Genomic DNA, 23,017 nt, shown 5'->3' with positions numbered 1-23,017 from the left:
ACATAAATCTTTTTTTCTCTGGAAGCACACCAGTTTCAGTTGCCTGCTTCAATACTTCTTTATATAACGGAAATAACAAATCATTAAATTTTTTTATGAAACTCTGTTATAAATCCATCTTCTCCTGGGGATTTCCCACTAGGCATTAAACGAAGCATCTAAATCTTTAGCATCCACCTCACTCAATAATGGCAAATTCAAATTAGATAAAAAAGAATTAATTTGATCAATTTCTTGATTATCCTCTGGTGTATATAGATTTTGATAAAATTTTTAAAATTCTTCATTAATATCCTCTCGTTTATAAGTAATCTCTCTATTCTTCCTAATAGCAATAATTGTTCTCGATACTTGCTCAGTCTTAAGTTGCCATGCTAAAACCTTATGTGCTCTTTCACCCAACTCATAATAACGTTGTTGAGATCACAAAATCATTTTTTCATATTTATAAGTTTGTAAAGTATTATAACGTAACTTCAATTTAGATAATTGTATCTTATCATCCTCAGTACACTTTTCCTGAAATTATTTCTCCAAACTTTCAATTTCTTTTTCCAAATTTGAACTTTCTAATAAATATTGTTTTTTTTAAATCTTTGCTGTATAACTAATGATCTGACCCCTCAAATATGCTTTCAAAGCATCCCATAAAACAAATTTATTCTGTACTGAATCCTCATTCATTTATAAATAGAAACTAATTTGATCTCTTATAAATTTAACGAAATCTGAACTCTTTAATAACTTCTCATTAAATCTCCAACGATAAGGTGTCTCAATTACTTCAGCACCTAAACATTTAACTAAGAACAAAGAATGATCGGACAGTAATCTACTTTTATATTCAGCATACTTAAATCATCCTAGTAATTGTGCAGAAATCAAAAATAAATCTATTCGAGAAAAAGAATTATGATGAGTTGAATAAAAAGAGAAATCTTTTTCGGTTGGATTTAACTTCCTCCATATTTCAACTAAGTTCAAATCTTTTATCATCTTAAGCATTCTATTTGCCATTTTAGTTCTTTTCACAGTTTTTGGAGATTTATCCAGCAAAGGATCCAAATCACAAATAAAATCTCCCTCGACCAAAACATTTTTATTCGATTGATTCAAACCTAAAAAAAAATCAGAAATAAATGCTTCGTCATCCTCATTCGGTGCATATACATTCATTAATGTCCAACTTTCTGAAAAAAATTTACAATTAACTATCAAAACTCTTCCTGCATTGGCAGAGAAAGAATCCAAACTAAAAGATACTTTTTTATTTACCAGTATTGCAACCCCTCTAGCTTTTGAATTAAAAGAAGAAGCAATAACATGTCCTACCCAATCCCGTTTCAATTTCAAATGTTCTTTCTCTGTCAAATGAGTTTCTTGCAAAAATGCAATAACCATTTTTAGCTTCTTAATATAATCCAAAACACGTTTCTGTTTTATCGTATGATTTAACCCCTTAACATTAAAAGTTGCAAAATTTAAACTATTCATTATATCTTACCAAATGGAACCCAAAACAGTACCCTTACACTATATTTGGCTCCAACTAAAACTAACCCTAAAATAAATAAAGGAAAATATAAAAAAAACACAAACACCCCAACCCCCCCCCCCCCCCCCCAAAATAAGTGCACTAGCAGTATCTCCCCTCTATTAACCAGGTGTGGTTAATACCAACAGTGGCTGATGACTTCGGATTTAGCTGGGTCATCATCTTCTCCCCAACCGGACCACTCCAAATGATCCAATCAAGTATTTGATACTCCTGGAAGTTCCTCTTGTAAACCACCAATTGTTCAGATTCCAGTCTTCTATCACCTTGTCCATTTCCGACTTTATTCATGGTCACCAACGGCTTCGTAGAAAAATCTAGAGTCAACGTAGAATCTGGCAAAGAATTTGCAGAAGTTAATGCATCTTGTGGGTTTTCAAAAAAATTGAGACTGATATTGCCCATAAAATACCTTTAGAATTGCTGGGTATCTAAAAGTAAATCTGTAACCTTTCTTCCATAAAACCGCTTTAGCCACATTGAACTTTTTCCGTCTCATAATAATCCCCTGACTCAAGACTGCATAGAAAAAAACCTTACTATTCTGTATTATCATCGGACCTTGATTCATATGACCCTGCAAAATTGCTGCACGCAAAATAATTTCTCGGTCTTAGTACCTTAAACATCTCACCAAAACTGCCTGAGGTGGTTGACCTGGTAACACATGATGAGCTCTCTCTAACTCCAAACCCTCCGGAAAATATTCTGGATCCAAAACTTCAACAATCCAATCTTTGTAAAACTTTGTAGGATTTGTTCCTTCAAAACCCTCTGGTAACCCCACTATCTTTCCAATGAGTCCATCTTCTGCAAAAAACTTTTCTTCTCTATTTGCCATCCAGCAACCACTTCAACTTGGTCAACTCTGTCTGCAATATTCTTGATTTTATCTTCAACCTTATCAACTGCTGTCAAACACTTATTAACATCCACCTTCATTGAAGCAGTTTCACCAGACATATCAGTAATTCTAAGTCTAATATCAACAAGTTGTTGGTCAACATTTTGAAAACTAGAAGTCATATATTCCATCATACTTTCATTTTGTTTGGTTATTGTTTCCAAAATAATTATCATATCTGAACCAGGCGTAGGGCTCATTGTACTAGGGGACTTATATGGCGAAGGTAATTTTAAAGTTGTAGGTATACCTTACACTTTAGCTGCAGCCATTAAAAGTTCAGTGTCTTCTTCTTCCAGATATTCTTCCAGTTCCTCTTCCACCTCCTCTTCCATTAAATTAACCTCCCTGTTTTGACAATGGGTTTGCACTCCACTCCACATTGTGCTGAATTCATCAGCCCAATGTTGAGAGGGAGCCCCCGCAGCCCTCACCCAATCCAGTGTTTCACGCATGCGCGCTGCATCCCAGCAGCAGCGACAGCGTGAGGGTAGGTTCCCCTCGACGTGTATTTAACGTGCTGCATCAAAGACGCAGCTGTGAGCTCAGCGTCGTGGCCCCCGATGCTTGGCCACGCTATCTGAGGCGCTCAACGCAGCGCTAGCACGCACCTCACGTGTCTCCCAGAGCAATGTCAGGGAGCTCGCGGTGACACCATCTTGCACCGCTGCGCGCACAGAGGACGCCGCCGCTACATTCAACCTTGCTGAAGAAGTTCATGGAGTCTTCGGATCCATCTGTAATTGATGCTGTAGGTAGGCCCAGAATTTTCAGATTTTTCTCGTACTTTAAAATGCAATTTTATTGATTGTTGAGCTTTCCCTCTTCCCACCACTTTCATTCTCATATCATAAGCACTTTTTCCTTGAAATTTTCAGATATTTATCGTCATTAAATTCGGGTTTTGAACTGTCCAATTGAGGAGAGATGAGTTCCCACATCTTCACCCTACACCATCTTGCCACGCCCCCAACACATAAATCTTTGATGAAGATGGGAGCAAAAAATTCAGCTAGTGGAGTGCCTTGGTTGTGCTTTGCTCATAGCAGCTGTTTGAATAAAGTTCTATGTCGCCCAGGATGAAGAGCTGGTTGATGCTGCTCGCCGTTGGAGTGATTCTCTTAAAATGTCTCCTTATCCCCACTTATAAGAATTGCACTGGTCAGAGGCTGTAAACTTGGGGGAGGAGCTGTGTTAATTAAGTATAATGTTACAGAACCCTGACATCCCTCTCTATTTCATTTACTTTGAGGAGAAATTTCTTCATCCAGAAGGTGGTCAGTCTATTGAATTTATTGCCACAAACAGCAGAGGCCAGGTTATATTTAAAGTGGAGGTTGTTAAGTTCTTTAATTAATAAGGTTGTCAAAGTTTATGGGGAGAAGACAGAAGTATGGGTTCAGATGAAAAATACATTAGCCATGATTCGAATGGTAGAGAAGTCTTGATGGGCTGAATGGCCAAATTCTTCCCCAATGTCTAATAGTCTTTCATTGGTCATGCACTTAATATTCTCAAGAATTTATTATGACTGCATGGTGATCATATTCTGTTCACGAGGAAATTTTCAGTTTTATGAGAGTTACTCCAGGCATTTTAGCTACTCTGAAACCTTGGGGTTCTGGGAACTTTCTCACCACAAACATGCATCCTGAACCTGTGAAGCATCCTGGAGATTCCATGAATTCAGGAAACAAGTCCCAACTAGTTAATCGTTCAAATATCCTGTTAGGACTAATTAATGTTCTTTAAAAATGGTGGCTCTGCCAGAGCCGCTGGTAATGGCAGCACTGCTGCTGGTGCAGACCTGTGGAGAGCGAGGGGAGGAGATGCAGCACTCCTCTGCAGGGTTCTGCCCAGTCTGATTGTCGAAGGCTCTGCACAGGCTTTAAACGGCCTGTGAAAGGAGCTGACAGGTTTATTTTAAAATCATGCAACTACAGGGACTGCACCTAAGATGAGGGTGCCTGTGACCGGCAGCACCCAAGAGGGGTTGCAATCTCTGGTGTTAAGAACTCAGACATTCATCAAGACTGTGATATATTTTAAATAATATTTTTAATATTAATAACCAATAAGATAAAACCTTATCTAAACTTATTTGAACTGAACCCTCAACTATGCACAAATGTACTTATGTGTGTGCAAGTACCCCAAGCCATTACAGCTTAGGGTTAATTTTGGAACATCCATTCAAAGTTCAGTCTCAGAAACCCAGTGTTGACACGCAGGCTTTAAATCAGTGTTTCTCAATCTTTTTCTTCCCACTCACAGACCACTTTAAGTAACCCCTATGCCATAAATGTTCTGTGATCAGTAATGGATTGCTTAAGGTGGTCTGTGAGTGGGAAGAGAAGGTTGAGAATCACTGCTCTAGACCCAATCGTTACTGAAATATTTTGCTGAGAAAAATTGTCATTGGCCCATTTCCTTTAGAGTTAAGAAACCGTGCACATAACAAGTCAATTAGGTTTTCAAATGTTTTCTTTCCACCCACATACCACCTTAAGCAATCCCTTACTAACCACAGAGCACTTATGGCACAGGGATTAGTTAAAGTGGTATGTGAGTGGAAAGAAAAAGGTTGAGAACCACTGCTTTAAATTGATGCAAAGAAATAATCACAAAGTAGGTGGGAGGGACTGGATGACAGACTGTTGTAAATTCACAAAATCCTTCTCGACATGCTTCCAGAGAAATGTCCTTTCAGATGAGTGGAAGTCAAAACTCCCTTTTTCTTTGCATATGGGAAATGAAGCGAGTGGCTTTCACTCAGCTTCCAGAACCCTTTTGTGGTTCAACCAAAATGACTGTCACAATGGTCATGGTGTGGTTCTCTAATTCTCCTTACTGGGAGAATACAAACAAATTGTCCATTACCACACGGGGCCACTTCAGCACAGTACTCCTCCAAAGAGCTGCTGCTCCAAGTGTTACTTCCTTAAAATGGCCCTTGATCAAACAATATACTGTTTCTTTAATATGTTGGACACATGACTCTGCACCTATATTCCTGGAACACGTCCACTCTCTTTTCAGAAGTAGCGAAGTGAGTACACGCTATCCCAGTCTGCTGTCAGCCACAATGCTCTCCAAGCTTGCAGCTTGATTGGTTAGCTCTTAAAGTGACAGTCTCACTAAAATGGAAATGAAAATAGGAGCACATAATACCAGAGAAGCAGAGGACTGGTGCAGGGCACTAGAAAATGGACTTAATTATCTAGGTCTCACTATTACTAAAAATTACAATAATCTGTTTAAAGAGAATTTTCTTACTTCATTGAATTACGTAAAGAAGCCCTTTGCTCAAAGTCTTCCTCTTTCAATGCCCTTAATTGGGCAAATTAATGCTGTCAAGATGAACATTTTACCAAAGTTTTTTTTTTCATCTTCCAAGCTGTTCCTGTTTTTGCCTCCTAAAACTGTTTTTTTTTGATTCACTTGACTCAATTATTTCTTCATGTATTTTGAAAAATAACCGTCCTCATCTTAGTAAAGATTTTTGACAAAATCTTAAAAAGAAAGATGGTTTGGCATCTCCTAATTTTAGATTTTACTATTGGGCAGTTAATATTAGATGCCCAATTTTGGATTCATTGTAAGGATAGAATGGACGCTTCAAATTTAATTAATTTAGAAATTAATTCTACTTAAAAAAAATTATATTATTTCAATACTTGGAGCACCATTACCTTTTACAACTTCTAAGTTAACAGATAATTTTGTTGCTAAACACACTTTGAGAATCTGCTTTCAATTTAGAAAATTTTTTGAATATCACAGATTTTTAATTGCTCGCCCTATATTATTTAATTCTTTTTTTTTCTCACCTTCTGTGCAAGACTCGACTTTTAGTGGATGGTTTAATTTGGTTTCCAGTCCTTTCAAGATTTATTTATTGATAATAATTTAGCTTCGTTTGAACAACTATTTTCTAAAAAAAATCAAACTACAGAGGCGGTACTTCTTTAGATACCTGCAAATTAGGAGCTTTTAAAAAAATTATTGTTGAGACTTCCTCAGGACATTTGTATAAATATTATAGGGATGATTTATTATTAAAGTTGAGGGACAATTTCCTAGATAAAATTAAGAAGTTACGGGAGCAATATTTTCAGCTTTCATTTTCGGATATTACATGGGATTCTATTTTAAAATTAGTAAATTCTTCTTTTTGTGCCCATCACTCACTTGCTCAATTTAAGGTCATATTACATCGAGCCAACTTTTCTCAAGTTCAATTGGCTAAATTTTCCTTCCATGTTTCTTTGTAATGTGACAGGTACAGGGCTGAAGAGGGTATGTTACTTCACATGTTCTGGTCTTGTGCTTCTCTTTTCCTTTTTTGGGAAGATATTTTTCGTACTTTATCTTTAGTCCTTAATGTAAATTTGAGACCAAATCCCTTAATTGACCTATTTGGATTAACTAAGAATACTGACTTGAATTTAAAAGTCTCTCAATCCCTGTAATCTCCTTTGCTTCCCTTATTGCTGGACATTCAATATTTATGAAATGGAAAGATGCTGTCCCTCCTACTCATACTCAATGGCATGTTTAACTGGGAAGAAATCAGATGCTCTACCAATATCACGGGTTTGAATTAAAAAAAAAAATTATGGGTTCCTTTCATAATTTATAAGATGATTCAGATTTTTTTTGTGATGTTAGTCTTCTCTATATGGTAGTAAATTATTATGCAGCTACCAACAACTTCAGAAGGGAAGGGGGATTTTGTAGAATAGTAATATTTTGTCTTTTTCAATTAGCCATTTTATATTTGTTTAAGTGTGTAATATACTTTTTTATCTTTCTTTTAGTTTGTTTGTTAAAGAACTTTGTTTATATATAATAGTGTTTTCTACATGTAATTGCTATACCTGTGTATTCCTTTTTTATGTGCTTACTCTGTTTAATGGCTTTTAATTGTTTATTATGCGCACTGCACTCCACCTAAAAGCTCCTTTGCGCAGGCCCGAGGACAGGTCCACGTCCTCCCCCTCCACGTCCTCCCCTCCACGTCCTCCCCCTCCACGTCCTCCCCCTCCATGTCCTCCCCCTCCACGTCCTCCCCCTCCACGTCCTCCCCCTCAAAAGATGCTCACAAACTCAAGCTAGCATGCTGGAACATCAGGACCATGCTAGACAAGGCTGACAGCCACCGACCTGAACGTCGGTCTGCCCTCATTGCACATGAACTCCTCAGACTTGACATCGACACTCTCAGTGAAGTTCGCCTGGCAGATGTAGGCAGCCTCCAAGAATGTGGCGCGGGCTACACACTCTACTGGTCTGGCAAGCCTTCGGATGAACGACGCCTATCTGGTGTAGGCTTCATGGTCAAGACCTTCATTGCCTCCAAACTCGAAAACCTTCCGACAGGCCTCTCGGACCGAATCATGTCCATGCGACTCCCCCTTCAAAACAAGCGTCACATCACCCTCATCAGTGTCTATGCTCCAACCCTCCAGGCGGAACCAGCAGAAAAGGACAAGTTCTACACCGACCTGCGCAACCTCATCCAACGCACCCCTACAGCCGACAAGGTTGTCATCCTGGGCGACTTCAACACTCGTGTCGGCAAAGACACAGAAACCTGGCCAGGAATCCTGGGCAAGCATGGCGTCGGCAAGTGCAACGACAATGGGCGCCTCCTGTTGGAGCTCTGCGCAGAACAGCGGCTTGTCATTACAAACACCCTTTTTCAACAGAGGGACAGCCTTAAGACCACCTGGATGCATCCCCGATCCAAACACTGGCACCTCCTGGACTACATCCTGGTGCGAGAAAGTGACAAACGAGATGTGCTCCACACCAGGGTCATGCCTAGCGCGGAATGCCACACTGACCACCGGCTGGTTCGCTGCAAGCTCAACCTTCACTTCAAGCCAAAGCCCAGGAACAATAAAGCCCCCAGAAAGAGGTTCAATGTTGGAAACCTGCAGTCAGACGAAGCGAGAGGAAACTTCCAGGCAAACCTCAAAGCAAAGCTCGACGATGCAACCCGCCTCACGGACCCGTCCCCTGAAACCCTCTGGGATCAGTTGAAGACTACCATACTGCAATCCACTGAAGAGGTACTGGGCTTCTCCTCCAGGAAAAACAAGGACTGGTTTGACGAAAACAGCCAGGAAATCCAGGAGCTGCTGGCAAAGAAGCGAGCTGCCCACCAGGCTCACCTTACAAAGCCGTCCTGTCCAGAGAAGAAACAAGCCTTCCGTCGCGCATGCAGCCATCTTCAGCGCAAACTCCGGGAGATCCAAAATGAGTGGTGGACTAGCCTCGCCAAACGAACCCAGCTCAGCGCGGACATTGGCGACTTCAGGGGTTTCTACGAGGCTCTAAAGGCTGTGTACGGCCCCTCACCCCAAGTCCAAAGCCCGCTGCGCAGCTCAGACGGCAAAGTCCTCCTCAGCGACAAGATCTCCATCCTCAACCGATGGTCAGAACACTTCCAATCTCTTTTCAGTGCCAACCGCTCAGTCCAAGATTCCGCCCTGCTCCAGCTCCCTCAACAGCCCCTAAGGCTAGAGCTGGATGAGGTTCTCACCCTGGATGAGACATATAAGGCAATCGAACAACTGAAAAGTGGCAAAGCAGCAGGAATGGATGGAATGTCCCCAAGAGGTCTGGAAGGCTGGCGGCAAAACTCTGCATGCCAAACTGCATGAGTTTTTCAAGCTTTGTTGGGACCAAGGAAAACTGCCTCAGGATCTTCGTGATGCCACCATCATCACCCTGTACAAAAACAAAGGCGAGAAATCAGACTGCTCAAACTACAGGGGAATCACGTTGCTCTCCATTGCAGGCAAAATCTTCGCTAGGATTCTACTAAATAGAATAATACCTAGTGTCGCCGAGAATATTCTCCCAGAATCACAGTGCGGCTTTCGCGCAAACAGAGGAACTACTGACATGGTCTTTGCCCTCAGACAGCTCCAAGAAAAGTGCAGAGAACAAAACAAAGGACTCTACATCACCTTTGTTGACCTCACCAAAGCCTTCGACACCGTGAGCAGGAAAGGGCTTTGGCAAATACTAGAGCGCATTGGATGTCCCCCAAAGTTCCTCAACATGATTATCCAACTGCACGAAAACCAACAAGGTCGGGTCAGATACAGCAATGAGCTCTCTGAACCCTTCTCTATTAACAATGGCGTGAAGCAAGGCTGTGTTCTCGCACCAACCCTCTTTTCAATCTTCTTCAGCATGATGCTGAACCAAGCCATGAAAGACCCCAACAATGAAGACGCTGTTTACATCCGGTACCGCACGGATGGCAGTCTCTTCAATCTGAGGCACCTGCAAGCTCACACCAAGACACAAGAGAAACTTGTCCGTGAACTACTCTTTGCAGACGATGCCGCTTTAGTTGCCCATTCAGAGCCAGCTCTTCAGCGCTTGACGTCCTGCTTTGCGGAAACTGCCAAAATGTTTGGCCTGGAAGTCAGCCTGAAGAAAACTGAGGTCCTCCATCAGCAGCTCCCCACCATGACTACCAGACCCCCCACATCTCCATCGGGCACACAAAACTCAAAACGGTCAACCAGTTTACCTATCTCGGCTGCACCATTTCATCAGATGCAAGGATCGACAATGAGATAGACAACAGACTCGCCAAGGCAAATACCGCCTTTGGAAGACTACACAAAAGAGTCTGGAAAAACAACCAACTGAAAAACCTCACAAAGATAAGCGTATACAGAGCCGTTGTCATACCCACACTCCTGTTCGGCTCCGAATCATGGGTCCTCTACCGGCACCACCTACGGCTCCTAGATCGCTTCCACCAGCGTTGTCTCCGCTCCATCCTCAACATCCATTGGAGCGCTTTCATCCCTAACGTCGAAGTACTCGAGATGGCAGAGGTCGACAGCATCGAGTCCACGCCGCTGAAGATCCAGCTGCGCTGGATGGGTCACGACTCCAGAATGGAGGACCATCGCCTTCCCAAGATCGTGTTATATGGCGAGCTCTCCACTGGCCACCGTGACAGAGGTGCACCAAAGAAAAGGTACAAGGACTGCCTAAAGAAATCTCTTGGTGCCTGCCACATTGACCACCGCCAGTGGGCTGATAACGCCTCAAACCGTGCATCTTGGCGCCTCACAGTTTGGCGGGCAGCAACCTCCTTTGAAGAAGACCGCAGAGCCCACCTCACTGACAAAAGGCAAAGGAGGAAAAACCCAACACCCAATTTTCCCCTGCAACCGCTGCAACCGTGTCTGCCTGTCCCGCATCGGACTAGTCAGCCACAAACGAGCCTGCAGCTGACGTGGACTTTTTACCCCCTCCATAAATCTTCGTCCGCGAAGCCAAGCCAAAGAAAAAAAATTATTGAAAACAATAAAATTATTGAAAGAAAATGGGGAGACCACATCCTGTTTGAGAAGAAGAATCAGAGGTGATAGCCCTGCAGGACATTGATCTCTGCAGCAGACTAGTGACGTGCTCTGTGGCTGGGCTGTTGGCATCTTGAGGCAGGTAACCCATGCAGGCTGCAGACTGCTGGGACTGCAGTCATAGGATTCACACTAGGCTGTGGACTGATGGAGACAGGCCTGTCACTGGCTTAAGAGGTACCTGATATCGGAACTGGGATGGGAGAGGGTGCTGAAGGTGTTGGAGACTACCTGATTGTGTTGGTCTTTTGGATAAGATGTTTGGGTTACTGATAGTTTGCACTAGAGTCTATGTAGCTGTGCATGGGAGGGCTGGGGGAAAATCCGGGGGGGATTCATGTTTGCTTCTCTTTCTCTAAATGTAAGAGGCGCCCGACAATGTTTGCTGATAGCAAATCTGTCTGCCTTAATACAGACTAAAGCAAATTTTACACCTATTTTATTACATGACAATAAAACTATCTTGAATCTTGAAATAATTCACTTATATTTATACCGCTCCTTGTATTAAAGCAGTTATAACCCTTTTTCCTTCCATCTTGCCATTTTCAATTTTTGCTGATTTTTCTCTTTGGAAAATTACTGTCATAAAGCAGTCTCATTGGCAAATGGCAATCGAAGAGTCAGTTGGAATAATTAAGTGGCTAGATATTCTTTTATAACTGATTAAAAAAAACCAAGCCTGAAACATTGACTCGGTTTCTCTCCCACAGATGCAACCTGACCTGCTGAGTATTTCTAGTATTTTCTGTCTTTGATTTGGATCTGCATTTTAACTTCTGTTTTAAAAGTCACTTTGTAATCAACTGCACCCAGAATCTTGTACTTTGGCTTGGTGGAGATACTATTCTATTTAAGGTTACATCTATTTGTTATCAATTTATCAAATATACTGATCGGTTTAGTTAACAATTAAAGTGAAATAAATATGGTTGTTAAGTAAAACTCAAATTATTGCATTTTACTTAAAAATATTATTCTAATGTCACAATTAAAGACCAAGAATGAAGCAAAAAATTGGTATTAGACATGTGCGCTCATGGGACATTGGGGAAAAGGCTACATTTACAGAGAACTGTGTAGCCAACAAGTACAATAGTATTCACAGCAACTAGGCAGGATGCCCATCATCCACATGCCATTCAGTAACTTCTGCCAAACCAAAGCTGGGGAAAATTATGCCAGTGGTTGCTATTAGTAAAGCCTGTAGTACCACAAATTGGGTCAGAAACAGCACATTATCAGTTATAAAGAATTCTGGATTTGTTAATAGAAAGTTAGACCTTAGATAAGTTCATGGCTTTGAGATCTTATTTAATTTCTCTATCCTTCAAAACTAATTATTTTCAAATGATGACAGTAGAAGCTATAGAATTAGCCATTGTGGACTTTGTGTTTTTTTTTAGAATACGAATCATGATTGGAGAATCTCTATATTAAGGGTTGCAGTAGCTGAATATTGAGGTCACTGTTTGCAATTGCTTGATTTTTCATGCACTTTTAAGGAGTAGCTGTTCGATTAAAGAATCCTTACTCAGCTCATTCATCTAAACTATGAGATATAAATTAGAATCCTTATTTAATAATTGCTTCTAATTTCTTAAGTGCCTTGTTTATACTCAAAATCAGTTGAGATTACCTTGTATTTATGTAAACCACTGTAATGAAGTGTTTAATTTATTAACAATTCAAAGTAAATGATCTCTTGTTATAAACTAATGCGCTGTATATTTTTTTCATGGATTATCTTTTATCCTTTATATTGTGGCAAAGGTTATAGTTCCCCTTGTGCATTCATCAATGTACAATTTTTAATCCATTTAATATGCATAAAGGTAGTATTGGTGAGCAAAGCAGAGGCCCTCAGACACAAAAGCTAACTTGCAGTCATACAGATTATTAGAAAAAAATGTTATTTTAATGGAATAAACATTCAAGCAGCTTTTCGTAAAAGAGATTGTGAATGTTTCAGAAGATTACTGATGCCTGCTGTTTATCAAGACTATACAACTGCATACATTTACATTTTGCTGAGAATATCCCTATCTTCTGTAGTTTAAATTGTGCTCTGTGATCACATTTGGAGCTTTTGAGTCATAAACATAGCTGCTTATATTATTTCTAATTAGTATTTTCACTAGGTGGCCAGCATTGTGAATAAACAAGCAGATAATTGAACTGGTTCTTTCAGATACACTTCAGGAGACGTGAGAATGTGGGATATAAGCACCTGGGACAGCAGTGCCTTGTATCTGGAAACGTCACGCAGCTCTGCAGAACTTGGACTACAGCCACACGTCTCCTTTGTGAGGATAAATAGCACCATAGCAGTGGCGGCTTACAAGGGTGGTGAGTACCAAAAACACCACCACAGGGCTGTTCAACAATTAACAGTGGCAGCTGCTGCAGACATTCACTGTGAGGTTTAGAAAGGAACACTTCTGGCCAGTAATCTAAATGCATTAGTGGGCACCACAAACCCATTACCATTAAAGTTTCTATTATGTCATCCTAAAAGTGAAATGCCAGTATTTCAGTTCCAGTATTGTATTGAGGAAAGAAAGCATTTTGGCTCTTTGTTGTGGATTTAAACCAAATTCTTAATGCCTTATAAAACTGAACAAGGCAGTACACTTCAAAAGACAAACATGAGCAGCCAATTGACCAAGGGAAATCAATGAAATTACATTGTTTGATGGTACAGGTTTTTTTAAATTTTTATATTCCACTGTAAAAGGTGAGCTGATTTATATTCAAATAATTTATAAAACCGTATATATTTGTAATTTTAATGCAGAAATTTAAATACAGTAAAACTTTGACAATAATTTTCTGGACAATTGGATGTTATTTTCATTTTTACCCCAATACATTTTATTATATATTGCGCAGTGAATTTTCTTGTGATCCAGGCACGTTTACCATGCAGCTTAAAGACTGCTTGGAAATAGATACCTTGTTGAATGTAAAGGGATACGACAAAACTCTTAAATCACGTCGACTACTAAAATAAAAGATTTGTCCGCAGCAGGAAGTTTTTGAAAACTTGCTTTGTTACATATCTCATGTTCGTAACTTAACTGGATCAGATACTCATGGTTTTTATTGCATGATATATTCACAACTCATTTGTAATCAACAGATAAAATTGAGAGAGTAAGTATGTGTTGGTTAATATTAACTTTTTATATTTGGTTTTGATTGACTCTTTAATATTTGGTTTTGATTAACTCTTTGGATAATGCAACTATCTTTTCATTAAAAGAGTACAGAATGTGTTTACATGTATGATTATACAAGATCATCCAAACACTGTGTCACCAACTAATTAATCTCAACATATCTTTAGTCACGTTCAGGATGAAATTACATGATATTTAAAGTGCAGAAACAGACCTTTCAGTCTGGTTCGTCCCAGCTTACCATCCCTCTTCAGCCTGTCAACCTATTTCTTCCTCCTCTAGTATTTATTTAGATTCTCCTTAACCACAACAATAACCCCGTGGCAAAAATGCTAATTCTAACTGCTTTCTAGGTCAGCCATTCTCAACGGGAGAAATATGGCCCTTCTGAGGGCCACAGAACATTTAAGGGGGGTGGGGGGCACGGTCTGAAATCATAAAATGTTTTTTTATGTAGTCAGTAGGATACGGGCATGTGAATTTTCCACACATCTACCTCCATGTTTTAAAATCCACCGTCTCATTTTATTAGGGCCCTCCCAGCCCACTCTGACTCCCTCTGCTCGTTCCGTGCAGTGCTAGGATGTTGCTCAGCTGACTATGGCTGCCACGTTTCCTGCAGTATAGCAGCAGCGACGCATCCCCCCCCCCCCCCCCCCATGCACTCCCCCTCAGTTGCAAAGTGTTTCCGACGTGTTGTAATGCTATGATGTTTGTATTGTGTTTTTATCCTTATCTCAAAAACAATTGGGAAAGACTAATTGCTTTTAAGGTCAGCTGAAGAAAATCCCTGAGTAATAGATGAACATCAGTGCAAAGAAATGGTTAGGGATTGGGCAGGGCCTGCCTGGTGATTGAGGACAGGTTGGGCAGGGGCGCTGCATGGCATGCTAGGTGCTAGTTATGAACAAGTACTGCTTAGTGTCAAGAGAACCAGACAGTCTGGTTTGAGCATAGGTCAAGCAGATAATGCCTGGTGATGTGGAAGGAGCTTGGAGTCTGGGTACAGGGGGTTGTGTCTGATATACTGAGCTTGCTATAAAAAAAAATTGATTTGGTTAAAAATGACTAGTTTTTTAAAAATATCTTGAAACTGGTAATTTTTTGTGTACATTTAAAAAAAACTCCCACCTCCAAGTTATTTGCCTCATGCAAGCGCTTGGCTCTTTTCCTCTTTTTTTTTGACCTCAATCACATGCCTGAGGAGAGAAGTAAGGAAAAAAAAAGCAACTAAACTTGACTGCTTCACAGAGAAGGTGGCACATAAACTATGAGCAAAGTCCCTCAAAAAAATTGAGAATGGATGTATTTCAGGATTAACCTTTCTGAAGTCCTTTTTGACAACGTCCACTGCCTTTCCCTCATCACCACCTTTGTCACCTCCTCAAAAAAGTAAACCAAATTTGTAAGACATGATCTCCCTCACATAATGTTATGCTGACTGTTCCCAATCTGACCAGGCCTTTGCAACAATCTGCAAATCCTATCCCTGAATATTCTTTCCACTAGCTTCCCTGCTATTAATTTCCTGGATTATCACCATTTCCCTTCTTGAACAGAGATACAACATTAGCTCCTCTATAGTCCTCTGGGACCTCACCTGTTGCCAGTGAGGACACAAAGATCTTCATCAGTATCCCAGCAATCTGCTCACTTCCCTCTTTAAATTAGCAGGGATATACTCCATCAGGTTCTGGGGACTTACCCACCGTAAAATGTTAAAGAGACTCTTTCTCGATCTTAAAATGCCCTAACACACTGGCATTCTCCAGACTGCTTTTATCTTCCATGTTCTTCTTCTGATAAATACTGATGCAAAGTACTCATTTTTCACCTCACCAGTTTCTATGACTAGACTGCAAGCATAAATTCTCTCCTTTGTCCGTGAGTATTCCTATCCTTTCCCTAGTTATTCTTTTGCTTTTTAATTTAAGTATAGAATGTCTTGGGATTCTCGTTCATCCTAATCACCAAGGACATTTCAGTGTCCCTTTTGACCTTTGTAATGCTCTGCTTCAAACGTTCACAGGTGTACTGGGGAAACTATACTGACTAGTTACATAGTTTGGTAATTCGTGGGCCCAGGAATGCAGAAGGTAGCAAACATAGCCAAGTCCATCTCAGGTGCTGAGCTCCCATCCACTGAAGTCATCAAAGTGAGACGTTACCTCAAGCGGTAGCCAACATCATGAAGTGCCTCCATCATCCTGCTCATATTTTCCTCTCACTGCTACCTTCGGGCAGAAGGAACAGAAGCTTGAAATCCAGCGCCTCTTGGTTCAAGAAAAGTTTCTTTCCAAAAGCCATCAGTCTCCTGAACCTCCCCTTAGTCGCCTGATCATAAATTACAAAGAGATCTGACTGCACAATTTAAACAGCACTTTTTCTGTCACATTGCTAAAACTGTGAATATGTATTATCAATCTTTTATACTCAGCTCTTTCTGTGTACCGTTATTTAATATTTACTATTGGAGTTGTTTTATTTTATAAAGCACCCGTTTGGCTGCACCAAATAAGAATTTTGGTACATTGCACTTGTGCATGACAGTAAATGCACTTTCATTATCTTTCACTCATCCTTAATCCCAAATATATCCCAGTGGTGTCAAAGACAATAATTCATTTTTATTGCTCCAATCTGCTTCCCTATTCACCTTCTCAAAACCCATGGTGTGACACTCCCTTCTATTGGGAAAGGGGACCAATTGACAGAGATAAAATACCTGGTCTCTTTTGATGAAATTTTTGGTCCTTGAATGCAATTGAAGTTTGATGCAGGATGCTCAAGACAAAGAGACTGGTGGCACCTTACCTCTAGAGTAAGTGCAATGAAATTTCTGAACAAGACTTTGATTTGAGAGTAAATTAAATACCCGTGCAACAGAAGGAGCAAGGACCTAGTGATGAAATAACTGCCAGCTCAATTTAAAGCATTGATAATTGGCACTTTATTGACCATTGCAGGTTGGGGTATCGTCTGATATTTTAAAGGCACATGGGAAATAAAGTGTGTTAACACCAAGCATATTTTATTTCAGTTTGGCTTGAGCACTATTTCTTTGGGTATCCAAGTGATTCCTATCGGGCCAGAAATGCTTCATCTCACAATATTCCAACTTGTACATGTTTATCTCATGAATTATTTTTTTTAAAACAAAGCCATGGAAATGACCAGTAGTCCACAAATCAACCAGTGAAGTTGAAATTTGTAATCCATTTTTCACTGCATGTTGATCATTGATGTTTGTGTTTACATGCAATATTTCACAGTTTATGATCATTTTTTGGCCAAATTATGAATTGTAGGGAGAACTAGTGACCCCTGAGAAGGAGAATGCAGCTAAAAAGGGTACAACTCTGTTATAAATAACCATCAAGGACATAGCTGAAGTGGAGAGTCTGATTGAGATGGATTAGAGCAAGCTCCTTCTTAATAATCCAACAGATCTAGATGATTTTTAAGATTTACAACTGTAAACAAGATTGTCAGAAAAGATGGAAAATCTTTCAGGTCATCATTAGGTACAATCACTGAATCTCTTTTCTTCCCAGTTGTGCAAAAACAGTTGTTTTTTTTGTTGTTTAATTTTTCAAGCAGTCTGAAATGTCTAATCCTTGGAGCAAATGTGAGCCAATTATATTTACAAAGCCTAGATACTATAACTGGAGGCATTGCCAAAATTTTGAAAATACCCCTCTTCCCACTGAATACTCAGAAAAATTGTGGGTACCAGATGGATTATTTTAAAATAAATGATTTATACTCCAGCAAGGAGCAATAATTATACTAAATTAATAATTTATTTATGAGAATTATTCATTACTAACTGATTAATTCAAAAACTGCTTTGCAGGATACATTTTTCAAATTGTAAATCCTTTAGGCAAGGAATTAGATCCAGACTAACACAGTCTGCTAGAGGAATTCAGTGGTTAGTGGAAGAAAAAGAATAGCCACATTTTGGGCCAGCTGGTCAACTGCTTCTGCTGGTCATACTTCACTTCCTCCTGGTCAACCAATCCACCTAGTGACCCCAGTCTAACCTCTTGCACCCTATCCTCATTTTGCCACCTATCTCTTCTCCATACTTTTAGTCTTGATGAAAAGTTGTGGCCTGAAACATTGACAGTTCTTTTTTTGATGATACTTGACCTGCTGAGTTCTTCCAGCAGATTGGGTGCTGCTCCAGATTCCAATATCTGCAGTCTCTCAAATAACTCCTTTGTTCCAGAATAATTGTGTACTGGATTTGAAATGAGAATGATAGAATCTAATGTCATGCTAGCAAAAGAAAATAAGAAGCATGAGCAAAAATTTTTGTCATCAGCAAGGTTTTTTGAATCACAGTAGAATGAATGAAGTGACTAAAAGTGTCAAGTGTGGTGGCTCCTACTCTGCTCCTGCAATAACACACACAACCAGATGGATTGAACTCAGTGAGCAGACTAGTTTTTTGCAGACTGCTGGGCTGCACTTATACTCCCAGCCCGGACCTGGCTGAGGACCACGCTGGAGGGTGCTGACGTCATCTGGGCGTCACGTGGTCCAAGCCTGGGTTTCTGGAAGGAAGGGAAACCACTGATGGCACCATTTTGGCCAGCTGCCCCACCGCGTGGCTTACAAGTGGGGCCAGTTCGCCTGCCTTGTGGCGAGCCGCCACACAGCCCCCCCAGAACCGGCACCAATGTCCTTTTTTGCCGGGCGGCCTCGCTTCTTGGTCTGTGTCACGACCACGGGCTCAGTGGGATTGAGGTGCACTGGCTTCAGCCTGTCCATGGTAAACAGGTCCATAAACAGGTAATGGTTGCCCCGGGAAACAGGTAAGGGCCCGACGATGTCCACGTGAATGTGGCTTAACTCTTCCCGGACATGCTCAACCTCCTGTACGGGCACCCTGGTGTGCCTGTGCACCTTGGCAATGGGTGCATTTTCTGGCCCAGCCTGCGATATGCTTCCGCAGCCCTGCCATACGAACTGTTCGGACACCATCCAGACCGTGGACCTGATGGACGGATGTGAAAGGTCGTGGATGTGACGGAAGACCTGCCTGCACCACTGCTAATGAACCACTGGCCGCAGGGTGCCCAAGGAGATATCACACATGATGGTGCCTTCACCGCTCAGAGTTGGGAGGTCTCGGACCGCAGGCCAGTGATGGCAGTCTTGAAGGCCCTCGTCTCCTCAACTGCTTCCTGGTCCTGGGCAAGCTGGTCGAAGTCGAGGCCAGGAGTCAGCGCGCAGATGGCCGGTCACGAGAGTTCATCGGCAACCACATTGTCCTACCCCGCCTTGTGCCGAATGTCGGTGGTAAACTCTGACACGAAGGAGAGGTGACGCTGCTGGCGGGCCGACCAGGGATCCTTTGCCATTGCGAGTGCCTGGGTGAGGGGTTTGTGGTCGGTGAAGATGGTAAAAGTCCTCCCCTCCAAAAAATAGCGGAAATGCCGCACCACCAGGTACATGCCCAGTAACTCGTGGTCGAAGGCACTATAATTGCGCTCCGGCGGGCGGAGCAGGCGGCTGAAGAATGCCAGCGGCTTCAAATGCCCATTCACCTGCTGCTCCAGGACGGCACCGACAGCTGTGGCAGAGGCATCGACAGAGAGTGCCATATCCAGGTCGGTGTGCAGGTGGATGAGCATGGCGGCCTTCGCGAGGGCGTCCTTGGTGGCCTCGAATGCAGTGCAGTCTTCTGAGTTCCAAGCGAGCGTCTTGTGATTGGCTGCAATGAGGGCGAACAGGGGCTGCATGATGCGTGCAGCTCCCGGGATGAAGCGATTGTAAAAGTTGACCAGACCCGCGAACTCCTGCAGCCCCTTGAGGCTGTTCGGGCGTGGGAACTCCCTGATGGTGGCAACCTTCACAGCGGTGGGCGTGGCTTCTTTGGCCATGATGTTATGGCCCAGGAACTGCATGGACTCTTTCCCAAACTGGCACTTGGCCGGGTTGATGGTAAGGCCGAAGTCAGCCAGCCAGGAGAAAAGGGCACAGGTGGGCCTTGTGTTGCGCCCAGTCCTTGCAGGCGACAAGGATGTCGTCCAAATAAATAAAGACGAAATCCAAGTCCCTGCCCACAGAGTCCATGAGGCGCTGGAAGGTCTGAGCGGCGTTCTTGAGCCCAAACGGCATGTGCAGGAATTTGAACAGGTCAAGGGGATTGATGATGGCCGTCTTGGGTATGTCCTCAGGGTGCACCGGGATCTGGTGATATCCGCGCACCAGGTCAACCTTGGAGAAGACCCTCCCACCATGCAGGTTGGCCGTAATGTCGTGGATGTGAGGGATGGGGTAATGGCCAGGGACGGTTGAACCGTCGAAAGTCTCCGCAGGGACACCAGCCGCCGGAGGCTTTCGCGAACAGGTGGAGCGGCGAAGCCCACGGGCTGTCGGATCGCCAAATGATCCCAAGCTCCAACAGGTGTGAAAACTCCTCCTTCACTACCTGGAGATTGTCAGGTGGGAGCCGGCATCCCTTGGCGTGAACAAGCGGGCCCTGGGTGGGGATGTGGTGGAACACGGCGAGGCAGTGGAGAACTGTGGCTTGAGGAGTGTTGGGAACTCATCCAGGATCTGCTGGAACTTGTCTCTGGGTGTGCTGATCGTGGCCATCTGTGGTTGCTCCGAGCGGGAGGCGTTGAGGCGAATGGCCTGGAAGGTACGGTCATTCACCAGGCTCCTACCTTGAATGTCCACCAGAAGCCCGTGTGCGAGGAGGAAGTCTGTACCCAGGATGGCAGTTGGGAGGGATGAGAGGGTGAACCTCCACGCGAAATTCTGTTGGCTGATCTGGAAGTGGACTGTCTTGTCTCCATACATCCGGATTGCCGTTGTATTGGCCGCACAGAGGGGTGGTCCATGAGGTTGGTTCCTGGATTCAATGGCCGAGGCCGATATGACGCTGATCTGGGCTCCAGTGTCAACGAGGAACCGCCGTCCACTGACTGAGTCCCTCAGGTAGAGAAGGCTGTGTCCTTGGCCAGCCACCGCAGTCATTAACAACGGCCAGCCTGGTCGTTTCCCTGGAACGAGCAGGGCTGAAGACACTTCCGAGGCTTGGCTCCCCAGCACTGGTGGTAGAAGCAGAGGTCTGAAGCGGATGCTGTGGTCTTGGTTATGCTCTTGGGGGCCCCTGCAGAGGCTGGGTGTTCTACCGCAGCGGTAGGGGCGGGCTTGGCGTGGTCGTGGCTGTGCCTCGTGACCTGCTGGACCACTGAGCCTTCCAAGAATTGTGCGAGCCATAGCTCTTGGGCCTTCTGGGTGACCTTCCTCAGGTCAGTGAAGCTCTCCTGAACCAGCAGTGGGCGGATGACCCCGGGCACATGTTCGAGGAAGAGGCGCCCAAAAAGTGGGCAGTTGGTGTGCTCACCTATGAGTCCATCAGTTCCATCGGGAATCTGTCCCCCAGTTCATCGAGGTGGAGCACCCAAGTTGCACGCTGGCGTCTGGATAATCTGAGGGACCCGGTAAGCATTCGCTTGATGGTCTCGTACTTGTCCTCGGCAGGTGGGTGCTGAACAAGGTGCAGCACACGTCTGGCGGTGGCCTGGTCCAGGGCAGCGACCACATGGTAGAATTTGGTCGTGTCAGATGAAATCTGGCGGAGTTGAAACTGGGCCTCCGCGTGGACGAACCAGGTCTCCGGCTCCTGAACCCAGAATTCAGGCAGTTTCACGGCTATAGGGCTGATCCCAAGCTCGCTCCATGATGGGTTCAAAGACGTTTGAACCAGCCGGGGTCACCAATTGTAGCAGCGGCTACACTGTTCCTGCAATAACACACGCAACCAGACGGGTTGAGCTCAGTGAGCAGACTCGTTTATTGCAGGCTGCTGGGCTGCACTTATACTCCCAGCCCGGACCTGGCTGAGAACTGCACTGGAGGGCGCTGACGTCATCCGGGCGTCCCCCAGCGCGGGTTTCTGAGCCCCGAGCTGGAAGGAAGGGAAACCCCCCCCCCCGACAGCGCCATTTTGGCCGGCTGCCCCGCCGCGTGGCTTTCAAGCGGGGCCAGTTGCGTGGTGAGCCGCCACACAAGCAGAAATATGATTATCTGGACGTGCTGAAAAATCTGTTCAGTAACTTTGAAAACATTACTTCGGTCAGTCTAAATATTTCAGGCAAATAATTTAGGCAAATAAAATGATACTAGGAAGTTTAAAAATAACTGAAATACAAGTGCAAGGATTCGAGATGGATAAAATGATTTAATTTCTTTGCAAAATTCTACACACTTTAAGACATTAAAGAGTTAACGACTGAACTGAAGCTGCTTGCAGTCACATTTGTGGCTGTGAAAGAAACTGAATTTTCTGCACAAGATTTATGTTATTCCTGTAATGTGAGAAAAACATCCAAAGACAATGCTCTGTGAGACGTTCAGATGCATAAATGCATTTTACTTGCTTTGAAATTAAGTATGGATGGAGAGTCCAATATTAGTTTGTGGTGAATAATTATCCATTGCTGTTATGTATTACGAAAGGTGTGATCGTAGGAATAATTCAAAGCACTCGACAAAGGAGTCGTATGAGTTTGATGGACCAAGTAGCCTCCTTTTGTGTCATTACATTTCACTGATCCATTCTCCTACTCTTTCTGAGCACTTTTCAACTATTATCTGTTTATGTTCCACCCAATGCTTTATAATTGGAGACAGAGGTCATAAATCAGATCCCAGTGCAAATGCAGCTTTAAATGCATGCACACCCTGTTATGCATGCAATACTTATGCTCTTTAACTATCTGAGTCCCAATCTGTCATGCTTGGCGGTACTCACAGGCAACTTAGTGGACTTCTGGTGTCCAAGGTCCTCTGTTCTTCATATCGGAGAACATCCTGTAGCAGAAGACCAACCTATTTTTCACATAGGTTGGTCTCCTGCCATTGATACAATCTTTGCTCTCTTGGATAGGGCTCTGGACCTTGTTGCTTTTGAGGTTCTTCCATGATGACCACTAGGGCAAAATTATCA

At 42.9% G+C, this 23,017-nt stretch overlaps 1 protein-coding gene across 2 annotated transcripts in view; it reads left to right on the top strand.

The window, feature by feature from the left end:
* fbxw8 (F-box and WD repeat domain containing 8) overlaps positions 1 to 23,017 on the top strand; it is a 205,994-nt gene that overhangs the window by 48,782 nt on the left and 134,195 nt on the right. For both annotated transcript variants that reach the window (XM_069933151.1, XM_069933150.1), the window contains exon 5: positions 13,053 to 13,210. In XM_069933151.1, the coding sequence (XP_069789252.1) occupies positions 13,053 to 13,210 (158 nt within the window). The remainder of the gene's footprint in view (positions 1 to 13,052; positions 13,211 to 23,017) is intronic.

The sequence above is a fragment of the Narcine bancroftii genome, chromosome 4, assembly GCF_036971445.1.
Source record: "Narcine bancroftii isolate sNarBan1 chromosome 4, sNarBan1.hap1, whole genome shotgun sequence".
NCBI classification, from domain to species: Eukaryota; Metazoa; Chordata; class Chondrichthyes; order Torpediniformes; family Narcinidae; genus Narcine; species Narcine bancroftii.
The sequence above is the reverse complement of the archived record's forward strand: the minus strand, read 5'-3'. Positions and strand labels throughout refer to the sequence as shown.